At 43.9% G+C, this 20071-nt stretch overlaps 2 protein-coding genes across 4 annotated transcripts in view; both read left to right on the forward strand.

Annotated features, from left to right (window-relative positions):
• RSPRY1 (ring finger and SPRY domain containing 1) overlaps positions 1-7618 on the forward strand; it is a 45836-nt gene extending 38218 nt beyond the window's left edge. For both annotated transcript variants that reach the window (XM_032325188.1, XM_032325187.1), the window contains exons 14-15: positions 3142-3246; positions 6260-7618. In XM_032325188.1, coding sequence (XP_032181079.1) covers positions 3142-3246; positions 6260-6356 — 202 coding nt within the window. In that variant the 3' untranslated portion in view covers positions 6357-7618. The remainder of the gene's footprint in view (positions 1-3141; positions 3247-6259) is intronic.
• Positions 7619-12213: 4595 nt separating this feature from the next.
• On the forward strand, positions 12214-19033 carry ARL2BP (ADP ribosylation factor like GTPase 2 binding protein). Of its 2 annotated transcripts, none has more exons than XM_032325193.1 (6): positions 12214-12582; positions 13312-13373; positions 15088-15194; positions 16466-16551; positions 16767-16863; positions 17389-19033. In XM_032325193.1, exons 1-6 carry the CDS (start codon positions 12545-12547, stop codon positions 17488-17490), a joined length of 492 nt encoding a protein of 163 aa, XP_032181084.1. In that variant the 5' UTR covers positions 12214-12544; the 3' UTR covers positions 17491-19033. The 2 variants fall into 2 exon arrangements, with proteins under 2 accessions (XP_032181084.1, XP_032181085.1); XM_032325194.1 differs by lacking the exon at positions 12214-12582 and adding an exon at positions 12638-12992.
• Positions 19034-20071: the final 1038 nt, after the last annotated feature.

The following is a 20071-nucleotide window of genomic DNA, read 5'->3' on the forward strand; positions in this document are numbered from 1 at the left end:
CCCAGCAGTTCCGCTGGAGGCTGGCCTCAGTTCACACTGCTCCAGCATTTAGGGAACTGCCCCTGTAGAATTAAACTTTGCAAAGATCAGATGGCAATAGGCGTCACCCATTAAAAAGTCTCCTAATTTTATGGGCAGCTTCTCCGTAGTATCGTAGTTCTCTGTCAGCTTGGCCCCAGGTGCAGCCTGACCCGAGCGAGAGGCAAGCTGCAGTTGAGGGCGAGCTTACTTCGCCCTGCTCTGACTGTGACACCAACATGGGAAGTCAGGGGAGATTGAATGAGGGGTCTCCTCCAGGCCGCAGGAGCAGCCTGCTGCTACCTTACACCCTTTTAACGTTCCAGTTGCCCCACATTACGTGTTGTGACATTAGATGTGGATGTGCCTGAGACCATTTGCTGTGCCATTAATATCTTCAGCCTATGCTCCAGAAGCTTCTCTTCAGCTTGTATTCGTTTACTCATTGGAATATATTCCTTTCTGGTGTCCTGGCAGATCAAGGCCCTGTGACTATCTGGAATCTTGTAAATTGTTCTATATTGTATGTACTCTCTTTCTCTCATGCTTTTCCTTCATTTATTCTTTTTCCGCGCTTCTTAACCTTTTTGTTATATGAAACTTCAAATACCCACAAAAGAAAACAAGAAGAGCACAGTGAAGCACCATACCCCCACTTTTCAGCAACAATAGTCATCCACTCACACCAGGATGTAGGAGACCTGCAAGCTTCCTTCATCTGTTACTAACTCCATTGCCATTCCAGGTTCCCTGCCGGAATCCCAAAGTGTCTTTGACACCTTACTTTCTGCTATTCCTACGTCCTGTCCTGGGAGCTGTGCCTTCAGAATACATCCCAAATCCACCCTGGGAGCTGTGCCTTCAGAATACATCCCAAATCCAACTGCTGCTCATCACCTTCACTGCTGCCACTATAGTCCAAGCTGCCATCCTTTCCCACCTGGATTATTTTTGCCCTGCCCTTTAGCTGGTTTCCTTTTCCTGCCTGGGCCCCCTTCAATCTATTCAACACAGCCTCCAGAAGGATTTTGTTACAGCTTAGATCAGATCATGCTCTTCCCTGCTCAGAAGACTCTAGTGACTTCTCATTTCACTTAAGATGAAAGCTTAAATCCTTACAGTGATCTAGGAGGCTGTATGCAATTTGTCCTTCTGATTTTATCTCCTACCCTCTCCCATTTGTTCATGCTCCTTATTCAGCCACCCAGGCCTCCTTGCTGTTCCTGAAACATACCAGATCTATTATAGCCTCAGGGCCTTTGGCACTTGTTCTTCTTGCTTCTAGAATGGGCCAGTGTTTGTTGTCCAACACCAGCAAGCAATTAGCTCTATTCCGACACCCTTTACCTGGAGATAGTGTCACATCCCACTGGTTAAGTGCTCAGTCCTACAAGGCTGCCCTCTGCAGATTTTACAGTTCAGATTTTACAGTGCTTCTGACTATGTCTAAATTGGAGGTTCCCATGATTCCCTCATTAGGTTTGATTAATTTGCTAGAGTGGCTCACAGAACTTGGGAAAATAGTTTACTTACTAGTTTACAATAAAAGACTATAATAAAGAACAGATGGAAGCATGCAGAGGCAAGGCATGTGGGAAGGGGCAAGGAGCTTCCATGTTCTTTGAATGGACCATTCTCCCGAAAGCTCCACATGTTCACCAATCCTGAAGATTTTCAAACCCTCCCCTTTTGGTTTTTTATGGTGGCTTCATTATGAAGATGAGATTGTTGAGAACATTGGTCATTAGTGATTGAACTCAATCTCCAGCCCCTCTGCCCTCCTGAGAGGTGGGGGGAGGAGTGAAATTAGGAATGAACCAACCCACTAATTACAAGGCTGGTTCCCTTGACAACCAGCCCAAAACCTAGGTTAACTAGGGGCTTTTTAAAGGTGGCTGATTAACATAACAAAAGAACTGTGTTGCTCTTGTCTGGGGAAATTTCCAGGGTTTTAGGACCTCTGTGCCAGGAACCCAGGTGAAGACCAAATACATATTTATTGTAAGTCACAATATCACAAGTGGTGTCTCTCCAGATATCCACAGGTTTCATTCCCTCACACCCTTCCTGTCTTAAATGTCACCTTCCGTGGCATTTTAAATACGTGGCCGTATTTAAAATGGTATCTCCCTGCTCCTCCTATACAAACTACCTTATCCTTCTCCCTGCTTTTTGTTCATACTGCTCATCAGCACTTAAAATTTCTGTGTTTTACTCTTTCACCTAGTTTCTTTCTAGTCTTCCTTCACTGGAGTGTAAGCTCTCTGAAGGCAGGGATATGTTCTTAGTCCTCTCTTCACTGCTGCATCTCCAGGCTTTGTCCCAAGGTGAACAGAGTGAATGTTTCATGTTTCTTTCACCCAGGCCTCAGGGTTGTACCTTCAGCAAAGCAGTTCTGTCTGCTTTTCCACATCAAACGGAGTCAAAGTGTGATGCAAGGATTCTAACCGTATAGTCAGAAGAGTCTGCGCTAGACTAGCAATAAACACCTTGAAATTGTTTTGTTTTTAAAGATTTTATTTATTTGTCAGAGAGAAAGCATGAGAGCACAAGCAGGGGGATGGCAGGCAGAAGGACAAGCAGATTCCCTGCTGATGTGGGATCCCAGGAGCCTGAGATCACTACATGAGCCAAAGGCAGATGCTTACCCACTTAACCAACAGAGCCACCCAGGCATCCCAACACCTTGAAATTGTATAAGAACTTGTGTATGTGCATTTTCTTGGAAAAGTCTCCACTGCTTTTCATCAAACTCTCAGAGCTGTAGGACTTAAAAGTGAAAATTTGCTGGTAAAATAAAACTGTACTAGCCTGAGAATCAAAAGATTTGAATTTGAGTCCTGAATCTTTTTCCCATGTGTGTGACCTTATGCAAATCATTTCCATGAACTATGCCTTTGTCTGTAAAATGGGAATGACCCTGCCTCTGTCGTTCTGTACTGTAGAAAATTACTGTAAGGTTGAAATGAGATGCGTGTATGAGAAACTTACTGGACAAAGCTTAAGGAATACGTAGTATACTTCACATGAACAGAGTATTTTCAAAGCATTTAATATGCATCACTGCTAATAGGTCCATGTATTTGTTGACCAGATAAGTTTCAAACTATATTCTCTACTCAGGCACAGGCGTCTTGCTTTGTTGAAGCAAGTCAGTATCCGGGAAAACTGCTGCTCCCTGTGTTGTGATGAAGTAGCAGACACACAACTGAAGCCATGTGGACACAGGTGAGAGGGTTTGGTCATTTATTTTGTGTATTACATTAGGCAAAATTTCATCCTATTCTAGAAATGCTTTTATAGTTGTTGGGGAAGAAGGAATTTGGTGCTGTCCAGGGTTCCTCAAATTGGAGTCAGAATTAAATTTATATGATACAGATTAACAGGAGAAAATAAAATTTAGTTTTGTATGTATGGGGAATCCACACAGACACAAACCCCAGAGACAGGCAAAATGAGGTATATATGTCTTCATAAACTAAGGGAAGGGTAGTGGTTTGGGAGTAAAAAGGGGAGGAAAGCCATTAGCAGGAAGGTGAGAGGGGATGTTTGGAAAACAAAGGTTGCCCAGTTATGCAGGTAAGTTTCTTAGTGTGCTAATAACTGGTAACAGGTCCTCTGTTTAAATTATTTTTAAGCAGTTGCAGGGAGGTCAGAGTCTCTCGGACCTTGACTGTTTTCAGCTCAAAGTAATCCGCATGTCTTTGTGGCCCATCCTGGGGCTGTCTGCCCTTGGACCCTGCACAGTGTTTCTAGTTCCTTAGCTGTTCATTAAAGTTGATTATATACAAAGTGGGCTGAATCAGAAGTTAGTTTGCCAGGTAGTGAATGGCTGTCTTCTAGAAAGTACCTGAAGCTGCTTGATGAAAGGCCTCTGTTATTATTTTGTTTACTCAGTACTGTTTTTTAATACAGTTTTCACCTCACAAAATGTAAATGCTTTAATACTATTTATGAGCCTCTTGGGAAATCCCTTTTAGTTTTATTTTTATAGCCTTCTTATGTACAATTTACCCTCCTAACCATTAAGAAGGCAGTGCCTCCCTCCCATTAAACCAAGTTTCAGCTATATGAGAGGAACCAGAGGGCAACCTGGATCCTACAGAAGAGTGTCCAAACACCAGCAAGAGCAACAAGTACAGTGGCCCCCAAGAAGGCCTCCTGGCTGAAGCTGGAAATGGGAAGAGGAGCTGGGCAGTGTGCTGGCCCTGACTTGGCCCATGTGGGCTGACTGGATGAGCCGTACCCAGGCTGATGTTCCGGACCAACTCCCTATAACTCCTCATATCCCTTATTCTGCCCTGCTCTCCCCCGCAACCTTTTACATTTGATAGAGCTTTAACCACTGGGTCTCCTGGGGGTCCAGAGCTTGCAGGGATGGACCCCAGTTTGTCACCTCAAGATGTGGCGCAGCCTGGGCCTTTGACTCTGCCCTGCTGATTTTTGCCATGCACGGTTAGCTAATTGGCTGTTAAGGGAAGTGCAGGCAGTGTATCTCATGTCCCCCTTCGCTGTACCAGTTTCACTTCTGAAAGAAAGGCACAGTGACTCCAGCTGTGGCTGTTCCTTGGCAGCAACTCTATAGCCCAGAATTCTCAGTTAAGCACCTTTGAAGGTTTCAGTCATTAGAGCGACAGGCAGATGCAAAGTTTAAAGAATGGTATCTCAGCACCCTTTTTGATCTTTGTTTCTGGGAGGTTGTTAAGGTCCCAAAGAGCAGTATCTGGTCTTACTCATCTTTGAGCTTTCTGGCCCTTCTCAGTGGTTTTGCGCACAATAAATGCTCAGGAATGTGGGCCAAAATCTAAAAACTTAGAACCAGGTATTTTAAGTAAGAGCAGTCTCCATAACAGATCATTAGAAGAGGAAACTTAAAGAGTTGTAAGAGAATTTAGCTCAACTTTCAGCAGCAACAACAATTTTAAAGTGGGGGAGGAGGCAAAAGGAAATCTGGATAAATTGAATGACTCAAGCTGACCCTGGGAAGAGATGGACAATCTAAGTATTCCTGTTGCCATAGAAAAAATTGAGATGATCATCAAAGCTACATTTGCACTTGCACTGTTTGCTCTCTGCGCCCCCCCACCATCCCCAGCAAAAACACTAAGACCAGATGGTTTCAGATGAATTCTTTCAGACTTTCTGGGAATAGATAGATTCTATATAAACTTCTCCAGACCAGGGCCGCCTGGCTGGCTCAGTTGGTGGAGCATGTAACTTTTGATCTTGGGGTTGTGTAGAGATTACTTAAATGAGTAAATAAAAACTTTAGGGGGGGAAAAAAAGGCTAAGAATACATACCAAGAGATATGTGGTGCCTACAAGAAGAAAACTTGTAAGCTACTAAAGAATGCAATATGAGGCTTGAATAAATGGGTCTGTTCTTAGAAGACCTCTCAGTGCTGTAAAGGTGATAATTTTCCCTAAACCAACTTAATTTGGCTCAACCTTTTTTTTCCCCTAGAAATAGAAATGCTAATTTAAAAGTTTATGTGATAGGGGCGCCTGGGTGGCTCAGTGGGTTAAAGCCTCTGCCTTCAACTCAGGTCATGGTCTCAGGGTCCTGGGATCTAGCCCCACATCAGACTCTCTGCTCAGCAGGGAACCTGCTTCCTCCTCTCTGCCTACTTGTAATCTCTATCAAATAAATAAATAAAAATCTTAAAAAATAATAAAAGTTTATGTGATTTAAGGCAAGAAAATTCTGAAAGAGTAGAGTTATGGAGGGAACCCACCCTGCCTACCACATCTTAAGATATATTAAAATAAAGGCTTATAGTTTACTCTCAGTATATGAAAAGAATGACAGAACATTGGAACAGAATAGAAACCCAGAAATGGAACTAACTACATACAAATGAAAATTTAACATATAAAGGCCTTGTGTCAGTTCTGCAGTGCAAAACGGACTGTTTAATATTGGGATAAATGGCTAGCTGTCTGGGAAACTAAGTTGTGTCTCTACCCATATATACACATCTGTAAGTTTTTGCTGTGTATGTACAAACTTTCTGGAAGAATGTACTTGAATTTTTTACTTATTCCTCAGAAGAGGAAGATGGGGACTCAGAAATGGGAGGGAGACTCATTGTTGGTTTATATATTTAGTTCCCTTTTTAACCATGTGTAATGATTACCCTTTAACTGAACGAACTTGTTAATATTTCAGATTGAGTAGGCACATTGTCAGTTTGCCTTTTGGAAGCACTAACCTAACCAGCGCTTGTGTCTTTCTCCTCAGTGACCTGTGTATGGATTGTGCCTTGCAACTGGAGACCTGCCCGTTGTGTCGTAAGGAAATAGTGTCTAGAGTCAGACAGATTTCTCATATTTCATGACACACGTGAAGAGGCATCATGGACTTATTTCTACTCAATTCCAGCCAATGTTGAAGAGAAAAACAAAAAAAAACTCTAATCAGTTGTGCGCACATTGAAACTTATAGCCATGGCCAGATTTTATGCTAAAAATGGTAGTTTGTCAAAGACAAAATTCTCTTAGAATCTAACCCAACTTGCCAACCCTGAGAAATTCCTGTTAAAGCCAAGGAAAGCTGAGTGCTAACAGCTAGGCCTGTGGTCCTTCCATCAAAAACCATAGGAGACCGTGCCCTCCCAAGTGCTGAAACCACACTGGAATTCTCCATGTTGGGTGCATTTGATTGTTTAACAGAATGTTTTGTCTCATTCTAAAGTTTTTATTTGGGGCAGAAGTCATTATGGAGAAGTAAATGACAGCATTTCTGGGTTAAGCATAACTCCCGGTTGGTCAGAGAGACAGTGGTATGTTAATGGTGGATATTGCACTGCAAGACTTGAATCTATAAACTAGAACCACACAGGTCAATTCTACAAGCAACATGGAGGGCCTGAAAGAAGGTGCACAGACTGTGGAAAAAAACCCCAATTTTTGATATTTCTGTGATTCCAAAGAACATTGTAGTTTTTTTTTTAACTGCAGAAAACTGGTGGTATTTTCACATTCATGGTGTTTCTATCCAGTTTCAGTACCCGCATTTTCTGAGGAAAAAAATGTTTTAACAATACAGGAGGAATTCTTAAATTAATTGCAATGTTAGACTGGAGCAAATTTGGTATTTAGGGTATTTGTAAGGTACCATCAAATCAGGTTTTTTGTTTTTTGTTAAAAATTTTTTTTAATCAGTATTGTTTTTGGAAGTAATATACTTTGAAACTCTTGAACTAACAGTCTCAAAAACTCTTAGAGGACAGTCTGAGAGCGTGTATTTCTATTGTTTTAAATAAATACATGTTTTTGAATAGTAAATTCAATCATGGATTGCTGACTATGTCTTCATCAAAAGTGTTAATCCCTCTCAGGGTCTCTGGTGAAGACCTTCAAGAGTTTGGTTTTTTCTCCCAGAAAATTGGAAGGTAGAATTGTAAATTCATAGAACTTATTTTATAATGGTGTACCTCAGCAGCTGCCTTTCAATTTATGCCAAGTCCTTACTGAGTTTATACTTGAATAGTAAATATGTCTTCTGAGTTTTACAGTGTCTTAAACTCAATGCACATTTTTATTTTCTTCCTTTCCCACCCTTTCTTGTTTGTAATTCATTAAACTGTCCTATTATAGAGCTGATTTCCTTCCTGGCCGTACTTGTTGGGGTGCTGGATTTTTTTCCATGTCTTTAGTCTTCCGTAAATTCAAATATATATATAAATATATATATATATATGTTCCCTTCTTTAGCTTGTGGTGAATACAGTAATTTGCATTGAAGAAATAAAACATTTGTTGCCTTTTTTGACTAAGATTTCACAACTTTCATTGATGCCTACTGCTAAGGTTCCAAGACCTCATCCTCTGAGTTTTAAGGGCTCCTTTCCAGGGTAGGAGAGGGTCAAGTAAAAAGAATTAAGAAGCAAAGGTAATCATTTACTCATCCTGCAGATCTTTACTGAGCACCTAATATTTTCTGGGCACTGGACCTATGTGGTATACAAAACAGATCTGTTCATGGAGCTTATGTCTGATAGTGGGGGGAAAACAATATATTTGTTTAACAGTGCCTTAAAAGAAAAGATTAGGGTACTATGAGAGAGAATGGGGGCACTTCATCTAGATGGGTGGAAAGAGGCAGAAGGAACCTCACTGAGCAAGTTAACTATCAGTAAAAACTCCAAGGAAAAAGTAGGACATAGCCAGGTAGAGACACTGAGGACAAGCTTCAAGGACTATATAGCTGTGGGAACACAACATTCTAGGTGAAGGCCTAACAAGAAGGAAAGCTCAGTGAGCTTCGGGATCTGATGGGAGGCCCCATAGCCAGTAAGGTAGGAACTGAGATGGTACAACAGTGTGCTCCCCTGTTGGAGAAGTCAGGGGACCAGTCATGAAGCCATGCTAAAGATTTTGTATTTTATCCTAAGTGCAGTAGAAAACAGAGTTTAAGTATGGAAGTGCTTTGATAAATAACTTAAAAAGATACTCTGGCATCTATACGGAGAATGGAGAAGGTGTCGGGGCAGGCTGCGGCGGGGTATGCAGGACAGAGGACAAGCAAAACATGGAAATTTGAAGTCCAGTAGGGAGACTTTGAAGTGAAGTGAAGTGAAGGTGGTCTATAAGTTCAGTGGAGAAAAGTAGAATTAATAGGTAATCTGTCACAAATCAAAGGAATATGGGAGCCTATTAGCTTTCTAGAAATCTACCCTTGAATTTTGTTCATAAGTTGTAATCTTGGAACTGCTTCAAAGGGAAAAACCACATAAAAGAAAAAAAATTTAGGGAATAACAATGTGGAAGAGAATAAACAGATCAATATTCTGCATTGCATGTTAAGCAAAATTGAAAGCTAGGCTTTTACTGATGATACATTGTACCACATAGAAAAACAAAAAAATTAAGTTACGGCATTTCTCCAATGATTTATTGGGGAAATGCTCCCAGAGTTCTAGTCCAAAAAAAAAAAAAAAAAAGTTTTTAATGACTTACTATTTTTTTGGAATGATATTAGTAAAGCAAGGTAAAGTTATGGTGCCATTTGCATGCCAGGAAACAAGGATTCAATCAGAAAAATTTCATCTGCAGGAAATGACTTTTGCATGAATTTCCAACATCCTAAGTATGTATCTAGGAAACAAACTGTTCAACGAAGTTCAGCTCTTTCCAAGATTGTCCATTTTTATTCACTTAAAACAACGGTTTTTAAGATTTTGAGTCAGAGCACGAGCTGGGTGGGAGGTAGGAGCAGAGAGAGAGGGACAAGCAGACTTAGCACTGAGTATGGAGCCCAACAAGGGGCTCCATCTCACAATTCTGAGATGGCGACCTGAGCCAAAGTCAAGAGTTGGATGCCTAACCAACTGTGCCACCCAGGAGCCCCCATTAAACAATTTTTAATATAGGAACACCTGGGTGGCTTTGTAGGTTGAGTGTCTGCCTCTTGGTTTTTGCTCAGGTCATGCTCTCATTGGTTGTGGGATCAAGCCCAGAACCTGGCCCCTCACTCAGCAGGGATTCTCCTCCTCTGCCCCTCCCCCCTTCAAATCGTAAAAAAAAAAAAAATTTAATGCTTACCCACAATCAAAGGATTTTAAAATGATTATTAATGAAAAACATATACTCAAGTAAGTGTTAAATATTTTCTTTAAAGGCCACCATTCTATTTTTAGCAGAAAAACATCATGTTCTGATTTCTAGGAGTATTGTACGAGAACTCAGGAATTGGAGCAATATATAAGCATGACTGGTTAAACATGCCCTTGGGAGTAAGCCTGGACCCAGTCCCAGCTCCATGATGCCACTTACCTTACCTCCCATATGTAAGTACTTCTGCGTTTCTCAATCTTTTTTTTCTCGTAGAGTTTCAAGTATTTCAAAAAAAGACAATGTATTTATAAGTGTTTAGCACAGTAACTGGCAGTGCCTGAGTAAATGGGTCCTATTATTATCTTTATGCCCATTTGTTCTTAAAGGTGGACCTGGTGGGGGAGCCCCAGTGGCTCAGTTGGTTAAGCGTCTGACTTCAGCTTAGAACATGATCTTAGGGTCCTGCGATCCAGCCCCATGCTGGGCTCTCCACTCAGCGGGGAGTTTCCTTTTCCCTTTCCATCTCCCCCTACTTGTGCTCTCTCTCAAAAAAAATCTTAAAAAAAAAAAAAAAAGCCAGACATGGTGAAGTGGATTATAAATAGCCACAAGTTGTTTGACATCCCTCCCATCTATAAATGACGTTTATGTCCCCTCCCCTAAAACCTGGATAGGCTCTGTGTTTGTTTGACCAATAGAATTCAGTGGAAGTGAGACTGTGCCGGTTTCCAGTATCTAAATGGCAACTTCTTGAAATATTTGCTCTTAGGCCCAGCCACCATAGTATGAGAAAACGCAAGCATCCCTGGGAAGACGTACAGGGAAAGAGAATGAGGAACTCCCTTCCTACCAGCCACCAGTCCTCTAATAAACATTCACAGCTGAGCTCCCAGCCAAGAGCCAACAATAATTTGCCAGTCATGTGAGTGAGCGTGTTGGAAGAAGCTCCTCCATCTAGCCCCATTCCAGCTGCCCCAACTGATGCCAAGTGTAACAGAGACTAGCTGTCACTACCAAGTCCTGCCCAAACTGCAGATTAGTAAGCACATTAATTGCTGTTTTAAGACACTAATTTTGGGGTGTCTTATAACAGCAACAGAAAACCAGAACAGATGAAATCAAGTTTCCTACTCCACTCTGATCCCATACATGATTTAGAAAAAGGGTAGGCGAGTTCATTTAGTCCAGAAGAAATAAGTGGTTTATAGAGAAAAACAGGTCATGAGGAAATGCTGAGTTTGCTCTGAGCTGCAAAACCGCTTAACTTAAATATAACTCAGTCTAGTTAATCAGCAAACCTTTATAGATACCTGTCCTCTACCTGGAGCTAAGTAGAGTATCTCTGAGAATTGATCTCATTCATTCCGGATGCAACTGTGTCTTGGTAACCAGGTTTAGTTCCAGATCCCAATGTTATTATTTATTTATTTGAGAGAGACATTAAGGATGCGTGAGTAGGGGAGGGGCAGAGGGGGAGGAAGAGGGACAAGCAGATTCCCTGCTGAGGGAGGAGCCCCATGGCAGGTTGAGGTGGGGGGGGGGGGGACGCAGGGGTGAGGGGAGGTGCTCCATCCCTTGACCATGACTAGGAGATCACTACCTGAGTCGAAAACAGAGGATCACCCAACCAACCCAGTGAGCCTCCCGTAGGCACCCCTCACTTCTATCTATTTTATATACATTCAGAATATCAACCCATTCAGGCTGGCCATCTGACCCTCAGATCAAACCTAAACCTAATGCAACCAGACACATAAGGCCTAGTAGTCCAATCAAAAGAAATCAGCTCTAGGGAATCCTTTTGCAAAATTTGGCAGTTTGGGAGAGGAGTTTTCCTGAAAGTTATTCAATTTCTGATTACGTTGGTTCAGTGATTGTCAACTTTATCTCGCCTTATTAGCCAAGAAACTAATAAATGCCGAATAATATTTATGATGTGTGTGACTATTATCTTTATGATGTAAATTACGTCTACTGCTTGTGGTGGCTTTCCTTCCACTAAAGAGGCACTGGGGCACCTGGGTGGCTTAGACGTTAAGCGGCTGCCTTTGGCTCTGCTCATGATCCCAAGGTTATAGGTTGGAACCCCGCATCACGCTCTCTGTGGAGAGCCTGCTTCTCCCTCTGCCTGCTGCTCCCCCAGCTTGTGCTCTCTGTCAAATGAAGACAATCTTTCATTAAAAAGATTTTATTTATTTTATAGAGAGATAACGGGGGTTTGGGCAGAGGGAGATGGGAGAGAATCTCAAAGCTGACTCCGCTGTGAGTGCGGAGTCCCACGCAGCGCTGGATTTCAGGATCCTGAGATCATGTCCTGAGCGGAAGAGTCCCACCCTCAAGGGCTGAGCCACCCAAGCGGTCCCTATTTAATTTTAAATCCTATAATTTATTCCCGAATTGCAAGTGAAGAAATTGAGGCTCTTCGCTTCTATTCCTTCTTCCGAAGATAGGGGCAACGTGAGATTTAACCGCCACAACGCCAGAGAACACTCCAATAACCCCAAACGTCCCATTGAGTCCCATAGGGTTACCCTAACGCCTCTCTATCCCTACCCCTCACTTCCCTTCCCCATCTTTGCCCCGCCCATGGCGTCAAATAGCGCGCGCCTGGGATTGGCTCCCGGGTAGCGCGAGGCGGCGGAAGGGGTTTTGGTGGCCATGGTGACGGGAGGAGGGGCGCGGCGCGGGGCTGTAGGTAACTGACGCCCGGATCCCGCAGCGGCCGCGACGCACCCTGAGAGACCTGGCTGGTTGTGAGGGCCCCGCAGGCGCGTGGCCGCTCCAGGGGAGCCTGAGGCCCGGGCCTCGCACGTAGGGCCTACCCCGGCTGCGCCGTGAGCGGGCTAGGCCTCCCAGATGCGGGTTGCGGCTCTACAGAGCCGAGCCGAGGCTGGGCCCGGGCCGCGGACAGGATAGGAGGCCGGCGGGCCCGCTCGCCCTGCGGGTGGATGCGGCGGCGGCGGCGGCGATGGACGCCCTAGAGGAAGAGAGCTTCGCGCTGTCCTTGTGAGTGATGCGGCCTGGCGCTGCCGGCGCTCGCCTGGGCCTCCGCCCTGAGAAGCGGGTGTCCTGGAGGGGTGGGATGGGGGCGAGGGACCGCCATGGCTCCGCCCAAGTTCCCGCTGCCGAAGGCGCGGCCGCAGCGACGCCGGGTTCAAGCCGGGAGTGCGGGCGAGTATCATGCTTTGAGCAACGCCTCCATCACAATCCCTACACCTGCGACCCCTAGTCGTCAGCAAAACCTGGCAGCTTTGAGCTGCCGAGGGAAACCACAGGTCAGAGGACCCTCCACCACCACCACCTCCTCCATCACCACTTCTGGGGACTCCTGATCCGATTGCCCCCCTGGCCAGTATCTCGCTGGTGCCAGGTTTACGCTTACAGGACGATAGGTGTGGGGTGATAGCGAAGATGCGGTGAGTAAACCCAAAGGACAAACATGAGGAGCCTTAAGATGTGCCCTGAGAGCCGCTGCTCCCCTTTATTTGTCCCTTTTGTCGTTCCTTGTGTCCTAACGGGTTTTCTGAAAATGGAGCCATTCAACTTCAATATCACGAACATGTCAAACATGTTTCCTGTTTGGAATTGCTGCTTTAGCCAATAATCATTGTTAATGGCTGAAGCTGGGTGATGGGAAGTTCCTTTTGCTGTTTTTAGGCACGTTTGAAAATGTCCCTCATGCACTTTTTAAAGCGAATTCTTTGAAACAGCACCTAATCCAGGTATATTTTTCAGCTCTTCCGCCTCTGATGCAGAATTTGATGCTGTAGTTGGATATTTAGAGGACATTATCATGGGTAAGCTTCCTTGAGCCTCGAGCCTCCGTCTAACCTGTGCTCTTCAGTTCTTAGACCCTTGTGGTTTGGAGAGTTAATTTGGAGAGAAAACAGCAAGCTGCATATAAATCTTAATGTAGCAAAGAGTAGTATTAAGTAAGCCATACTGTGATTTTAGAGGCAAACATCCCCCTTTGTTTTAACAACTAATAACCATGGATTCAGGTAATGGGCCCTAGAAGTTAGGAGGCACTTGGCAAAACTGACCTACATTATTTCAGAGAGTAAGAGGAATCCCATTTTCAGTTTTGAGCATTAATGTTTTTGTCACATAAACCACCAGCATAATACCATAGCCATAGCACATGTTTCCATGAAGAAAATAAAATGCCATACTTGAGCTGGTTCTATATTTTCCTAGGTTCTGAGTTCCTTTTTGTGCATTCGTTTTGGTGCATACAGACCTAAGTATAATAAGCAGTAACAGGCACCCAAGGTTTAAGACAAATACATGGGAGTGGAAAACTTTGAGTTTTCTTAAAATTAGACAAAAAAGGACTCCATTATTTTAGTGGTATTTCATAGTCTCTAGTTTAGTCTGAAAATTACTGACCCAAGCTTTTGTATCTTCAGAAGAGGTCACAAAAATGTTGACACCCTTAACACATAAATACAGAGGTTTCACCAGTAAGCTCTTGTCCTTTGTGAATCTGAGGGTTTCTGGGGAATCTTCAGGAATACTTTTGAGTTCTTCTGTCCTTTTGGGCACCCTGTGTGCCATGGAAAAAGGACCCATCTTTAAGCTCAGGTATTTCCTTTTATTTTCAGGAGTAATATTCTCTTGTTAAAATTCCCTATTCTCTCACATTTAGGTGTTTTCTATAAGCTAATAATGAATCCATCCAAATGCCACCTGGCAGTCCTTTATTTTTTTTTATTTTTATTTTTTTAAAGATTTTATTTATTTATTTGACAGAGAGAAATCACAAGTAGATGGAGAGGCAGGCAGAGAGAGAGAGAGAGGGAAGCAGGCTCCCTGCCGAGCAGAGAGCCCGATGCGGGACTCGATCCCAGGACCCTGAGATCATGACCTGAGCCGAAGGCAGTGGCTTAACCCACTGAGCCACCCAGGCGCCCCCTGGCAGTCCTTTATGATAGGTACTCTGATCATCCTCATTTTCCAGTTGACAAAAGTGGGGCTTAGAGATACTAGAAAATGTGCCCAAGGTCACACAGTTTAAGCGCCTGAGCTAGGATCAGAGCCCATATGCTTAATCACTACACTGTTTCTACTATAGCTAATGAAATCCTATTATAAGAGAACCATTCCATTCCTTTGTGGAAAAGGAATGTGAAGAAGTTCCCAAGCCATCCTATATGGGTATGTTTAAAATGGACCAAAGGACAGTTGTAATGGTTGCACAACAATGGGGATGTACTTAACGCCACCAAACCATACTCAGAAAGTTAAAACCATGAATTTTATGTGAGGTATATATTATCACAATTTTTTAAAATATTGGTATTTTTTACTAATTAATAATAAAGACTGGATAAGGCTATTTGAACACTGGTGTCGTAATGCACACTTGCTTAGAACATCTGTAGCTTTCCCTCTCCTAGAGACCGGCCACTGAGAAAGCAGTTGTGCTGGCACAGAATTCCTGCTTGCTTACCAGTCAGAAAAGTTTTTAGTCTCCACCAAAAAGCCTAACATTTTCCTGTTGTGGTTCAGATGATGAGTTCCAGTTATTACAGAGAAATTTCATGGACAAGTACTATCAGGAGTTTGAAGACACAGAAGAGAATAAACTCACCTACACACCTATTTTTAATGAATACGTAAGTGGTTTTGTTTCTCTCCTCAGAGATTGGGAGTTCTTTAAAATGTGAATTTAGAACCAAAAGATAATGACATTCGCTGCACTTTTAGAAGCTGCCACTAATACCTGCCAGGAATTGTTTAGAATTCAGTCTAGTTCTCACCTCCCATTGCTTTCCTCTGCAGTGTTTGATGATTGCTGTCCAACTTCTGTTTTTAAAAAATGGCTTGATCATAATCCTGTTTTCAGTTATTATATATGGGTTCGCCATACCCCGCCTTTATATGCTTTGACCTTTGGACTTGCACACACTACAGTTGACCCTTAACTAGGGGTCCTGACGCCTACAGAGTGGAAAAAACTTTTGACCCCTCAAAAACTACTAACAGCCTGTTGTTGACTGGAAGCTTAACCAATAACAGAAATAATTGATAAACACATATTTTGTATAGGTATCCTATACTGTGTTCTTATAATAAAGGAAGCTAGGGAAAAGAAAATATTAAAGTCATAAAGAAAATACAGTTAAAGTCCTATACTGTATTTATTTAAAAAAAAAAGTCCACATATATGTGCAGTCACACAGTTCAAACCCTCATCGTTCAAGGGGCAACTGTATTTTTTCTACTAAACATCTAGTCAGGTACTACCTGACTGTTAGGCAGAAGTGAAAACCAAGACCAAGACCATTAACTAGTTGGTGTGAAGACCAAGACTAGAACGCAGAAGTCTCAAGTCTAGGCCCTCGGGTCTTTCCATTGTGTTGAGGCCTCAAATAACCTCTTGGAATGATCTCATCTGTCTGAGCAAAGGTTTGATCCTCCAGACTTTGCTAACCTTGGAAACATGGCGAGCTCGATGGTTTTCTCCACACAAGCCTCGGCTTATAAGGAGCCTGTGATTACCTCCAACAATATACCTCTCTTTACGTTCTTCTTGCACATATTCCATCTACCCGAGAAAAAAAGGTCTCACTTACTTCATTCCTCACTTCCCGCCACGGGGGTTGTTGCGAGCCCTGCCGTCCCCTGCCTCCACCTACGTCAGCGTGTTCCATTCCGTGTTCCTCCTGTCAGTGTAAATCCCTGCGCAGGCGCTCTTCGGCGTGGGCCAGGGCGCATGCTCAGTGAGGACGGGTGCTGTGGTTCGTTTTATTGGTATCTTCCGCGCTGAGGATGTAGCCTGGCGCATGGAATAGGCTCTTACGAAATGTTTGCAAAGGGCTAGAGGCCGGGCTTTCTGAAAAGCAGCCTTGTTTTCCTAAAACCAAGATCCTTTCCACCGTGACAGATTTCTCTGGTAGAAAAGTATATTGAAGAACAGCTGCTGGAGCGGATTCCTGGATTTAACATGGCGGCTTTCACCACGACTTTACAGTGAGTTGAGCTAGACTCTGCATTTTTATCCCCCCCCCCTTCCTCCTCCTCCACTCTGAAAAAGACCCTTTTTTTTCTTCATTGCGTGAACCTAAAGGCTGAGAGCTCTGGGTGGTCAGGTTCTGGGATGGAAGGCCCTCAAAACCGTCTGGTGGAATCTTGAAGAGAAAGAATGTTTCTGTCGTTCATGAAACGGCCATCCTTTTCTTTTGCAGGCACCATAAAGATGAAGTGGCTGGTGACATATTTGACATGCTGCTCACGTTTACAGATTTTCTGGCTTTTAAAGAAATGTTTCTGGACTACAGAGCAGTAAGTCACTCTTGCTCACTTTGTCAGCCACATCGAACCAGAGAAAGTTCCAAGTAGGCCTGTCAAGCACAGACCAGCTGCCAGGTTTCTCCCCACAACTGGCCAGTGTCAGTTTGGCAGCTAGTAAGGTACTAGGAGCGTGAGCTGCTGTCCTCCCGACAGGGATCCCACACCCTTACTGAGGAACTGCATGCTCATGTGTTGTCGCAACAGGTCCCAGTACCTCTTATAGACCCTCACTAATTAAAAGAACAAAATCAAAGAGGTCTAATTGCCTTGCCTTTCTTATAAGGCAGGCTTTTAATAGGAAAAAAATATTTCAGCTAAGGGAGGAACACTTTTTAGAGTGATGGGGCCAGTGCCGAACAAGAATGCCAAATAACCTCCTTTCCTCTCTAGTCTGCTCCCCCCTGGGGCCTACCCTCCGGGTGAGTACCTCCTTCCCTATGCCTGAGGCAGGGTACTGGGCTAGAAAGGACTCTCCCACCCCCATTCCTTGCTTCTTAAGATTGTTTTCTCACGCAGGAAAAAGAAGGCCGGGGACTGGACTTAAGCAGTGGTTTAGTGGTGACTTCATTGTGCAAATCCTCTTCTGTGCCACCTTCCCAGAATGACCTGCGACCCTAGGTCCCACCACCAAGCAATGGGATCTTTCTGGATGTTGCCAGCCCAGTAGACTGGATGAGGCTCTGGCTAATGTGACAGAATACATGTTAGAAAGACCGACTGCTCTACAACTCCTTATTAATGTTAAGTATTGATATGGGTCAAGACAATGGTCTGACCCTCCTGAGACCCTGAAGCACCTTCTCATGTTCAGTAATCCTAGCACTCCTCCCCAAGCAGACCCCTCTCAGGCCTCTGCATTAGGCTCCGGCTCTGGAGCTTGGCATTGCCCTGGGGTCACTTCCCCTGCATATGTGTTGGTAGGTCATCTCCAGGCCTCTTTGGCTCAACAGGCTCTGCATGTCCTCCAGGTTTTTTGTGTTGCCACAGCCCCTCTGTATTGATCACTCTCAGACCTGCAGCCTCAGTGGGCTTTTTGCCTGTGGGAGAACGTATCTCTAGGCTCTTGCCCAGCTGAGCCAGCTGCCTGCCCAGCTGAGCTCTCTGCAGCTCTTCCCATTCCAGCTCGTTTGGGCTGTAGGAATCAACTGAGAGGTGTCCCTTTCCTGAAGCTACATGTGGAAATCATTTCCTTGTCTTACACTTGGCAGTCCTTGCATCACTGTTTTCTGCGGTCCTGATGTGGTCTGTTTCTAGAATTCTCTTAAGCATTTTTAGAAAAATATTTTTATAGAAAAATACTCAGGCTAACCTAGTGGATATAATCTTGGAGATTCCAGATTACCCACTTAAAGATCAAAGTATTATATGCTGTGTGCTTTTTAGCTGTTAGTGCTATGAAAGCAAAAATGCTTTCTGCGTTGGCCTTCCTGATCTACTGGGCACCAACGAGCATGTGCTTAATGCTGTGGAAGTAGGCTCAAAGGTCTCCCCTTCTTATAGCATGTTAAGTGTTTGTACAGGTTTGCTAAAACCCTTTCTATATAAATAAGTTTATTAGGTTTTCTGTTGGGGTAGGGTCTCTAGTTCCTATCTTCTGTCAAAATCTCCCTACCAAGATGGTGTTCCACTGAGCGAGCTCAGCTCAAGTAGGAGAGAGCAGACAGCTTTACTGGTCACATGTATGCTTTGATTTAGCACAGTGTTTCATAGAAAGTACTGACCAGGAAACACAGGTGTCACATCTCTAGAGAGAAAGTACATAGTATTTCAATTCCCAGTGTGTACCTTCTGTGTTTTTTGTAAGTAAAATTAAGACTCTATACTGATCTCAGTCACCCATTCTGGTTTTCAAGTATGAGCTATATAGACTATGTGTTTTTCTGTACTGATGTGTGACGCTTATTAAATACTTTTGTACCACGAGTAAACTTGGAGGTATGTTGCAAGAACCGTGATTCTTAAGGGTCTTCTTTACTTTCGCCGCTGTTGTTGGGTCACTGCTATGGTGATCTTTCAAGCCAAAGGCACTCTCAGAGCCAACTTTTTCAAATGCTCCGCCTCCTGGCCTTGCTTTCCCTTCTTGCCCTTTTCATAGAGGACGACGTACTATAGGCCTGGCCTGGTCAAAGTACTTGATGAAAACCTGTTGGTCTGCCGGTGGGAAAAAAGCCATGGATGTTGACAGGGCCAAAGAATCGCTTATGAAAAATGAGAACAGAGGCAAACAGTTTATTTCCCGCTTAGAGGTAAAAAAGGCAAGCCTGCTGTAGCAAAGTATGAGCAGGTAGGCTTTCTGATTTCTTATAAAACAAACTAGCAGGGCACTTGGGGGGCTCAGTTGGTTATGTGTCTGCCTTCGGCTCAGGTCATAATCCCAGGGTCCTGGGATTGAGCTCTCTGCTCAGCAGGGAGCCTGCTTCTCCCTTGCTCCCTGCTCATGCTTATGCACATGGGCTCTCTTTGAAATGAATAAAATCTGAAAAAATTGAAACAAAAAAGAAAAATACACCAACTAGAAACCTGTCTTTGTCCACATAGGAACTTCCATCCTCGTGTGTCACCTATGATGGGGCTCAGGGCTTATCCCGGCCAGCCTCAGAGACAGTGATACAACTTACTACTGTGGCCTCCTCACCCGTAAGAAGCAATATTCACTTGAACTGCAGGGTCGAAGGATCAGGGGTGGGGTTGGGGGGCTCAGGCTTAAACCAGAAGCAAGCAGTCCAGTTGAGCATACTGACATCTGCAAGGCAATAGGCTGTTGTAGCAGGGTCAGAAACCTTGAAGACTTCCTTAGGATTTTTATTTCCTCTTTAGCCTCAAAAGAAAATGGGTTGATCCTTAACGCGGAACTTTCTTCTCTGGTTGAGTCCTGGAAAGACTAGAAATTGCTCAAATTCTGAGGCACTTAAGAGTAAAAAGGGATGCTGTTTGTGTTTGTTAACAGGCACGAACTGGGCATGTCCCAGGGTGAGTGGGACATGGGTGTCTGGCTACATCCCTAACCCCCAGAGCTAGAGTGCCACAACCGCGTGCCTCTACAGCGGCCCCCACACCGCCATCAGCAGGAGCTCTGTCCCAAGACCCCTGCCCCCCCATACCTGAGATCATGGATAGCACCAAACTCTATACAGTGTCTTTCCCTCTACATCCCCCCCTCACCGTGATAAAAGTTCAATTTGTAAAGACATGGTAAGAG

Source organism: Mustela erminea, chromosome 19 (genome assembly GCF_009829155.1).
Source record: "Mustela erminea isolate mMusErm1 chromosome 19, mMusErm1.Pri, whole genome shotgun sequence".
Taxonomy (NCBI): Eukaryota; Metazoa; Chordata; class Mammalia; order Carnivora; family Mustelidae; genus Mustela; species Mustela erminea.

What these genes read in the sequence shown, in the direction of transcription:
- ARL2BP (XM_032325193.1), top strand. Translation starts at nt 12,545, where the DNA reads ATGGACGCCCTAGAGGAAGAGAGCTTCGCGCTGTCCTT. An exon ending in GAGAGCTTCGCGCTGTCCTT is followed by an intron (nt 12,583 to 13,311) that starts GTGAGTGATGCG and finishes TATATTTTTCAG; the next exon opens with CTCTTCCGCCTCTGATGCAG. An exon ending in GCTTTCACCACGACTTTACA is followed by an intron (nt 16,552 to 16,766) that starts GTGAGTTGAGCT and finishes TTTCTTTTGCAG; the next exon opens with GCACCATAAAGATGAAGTGG.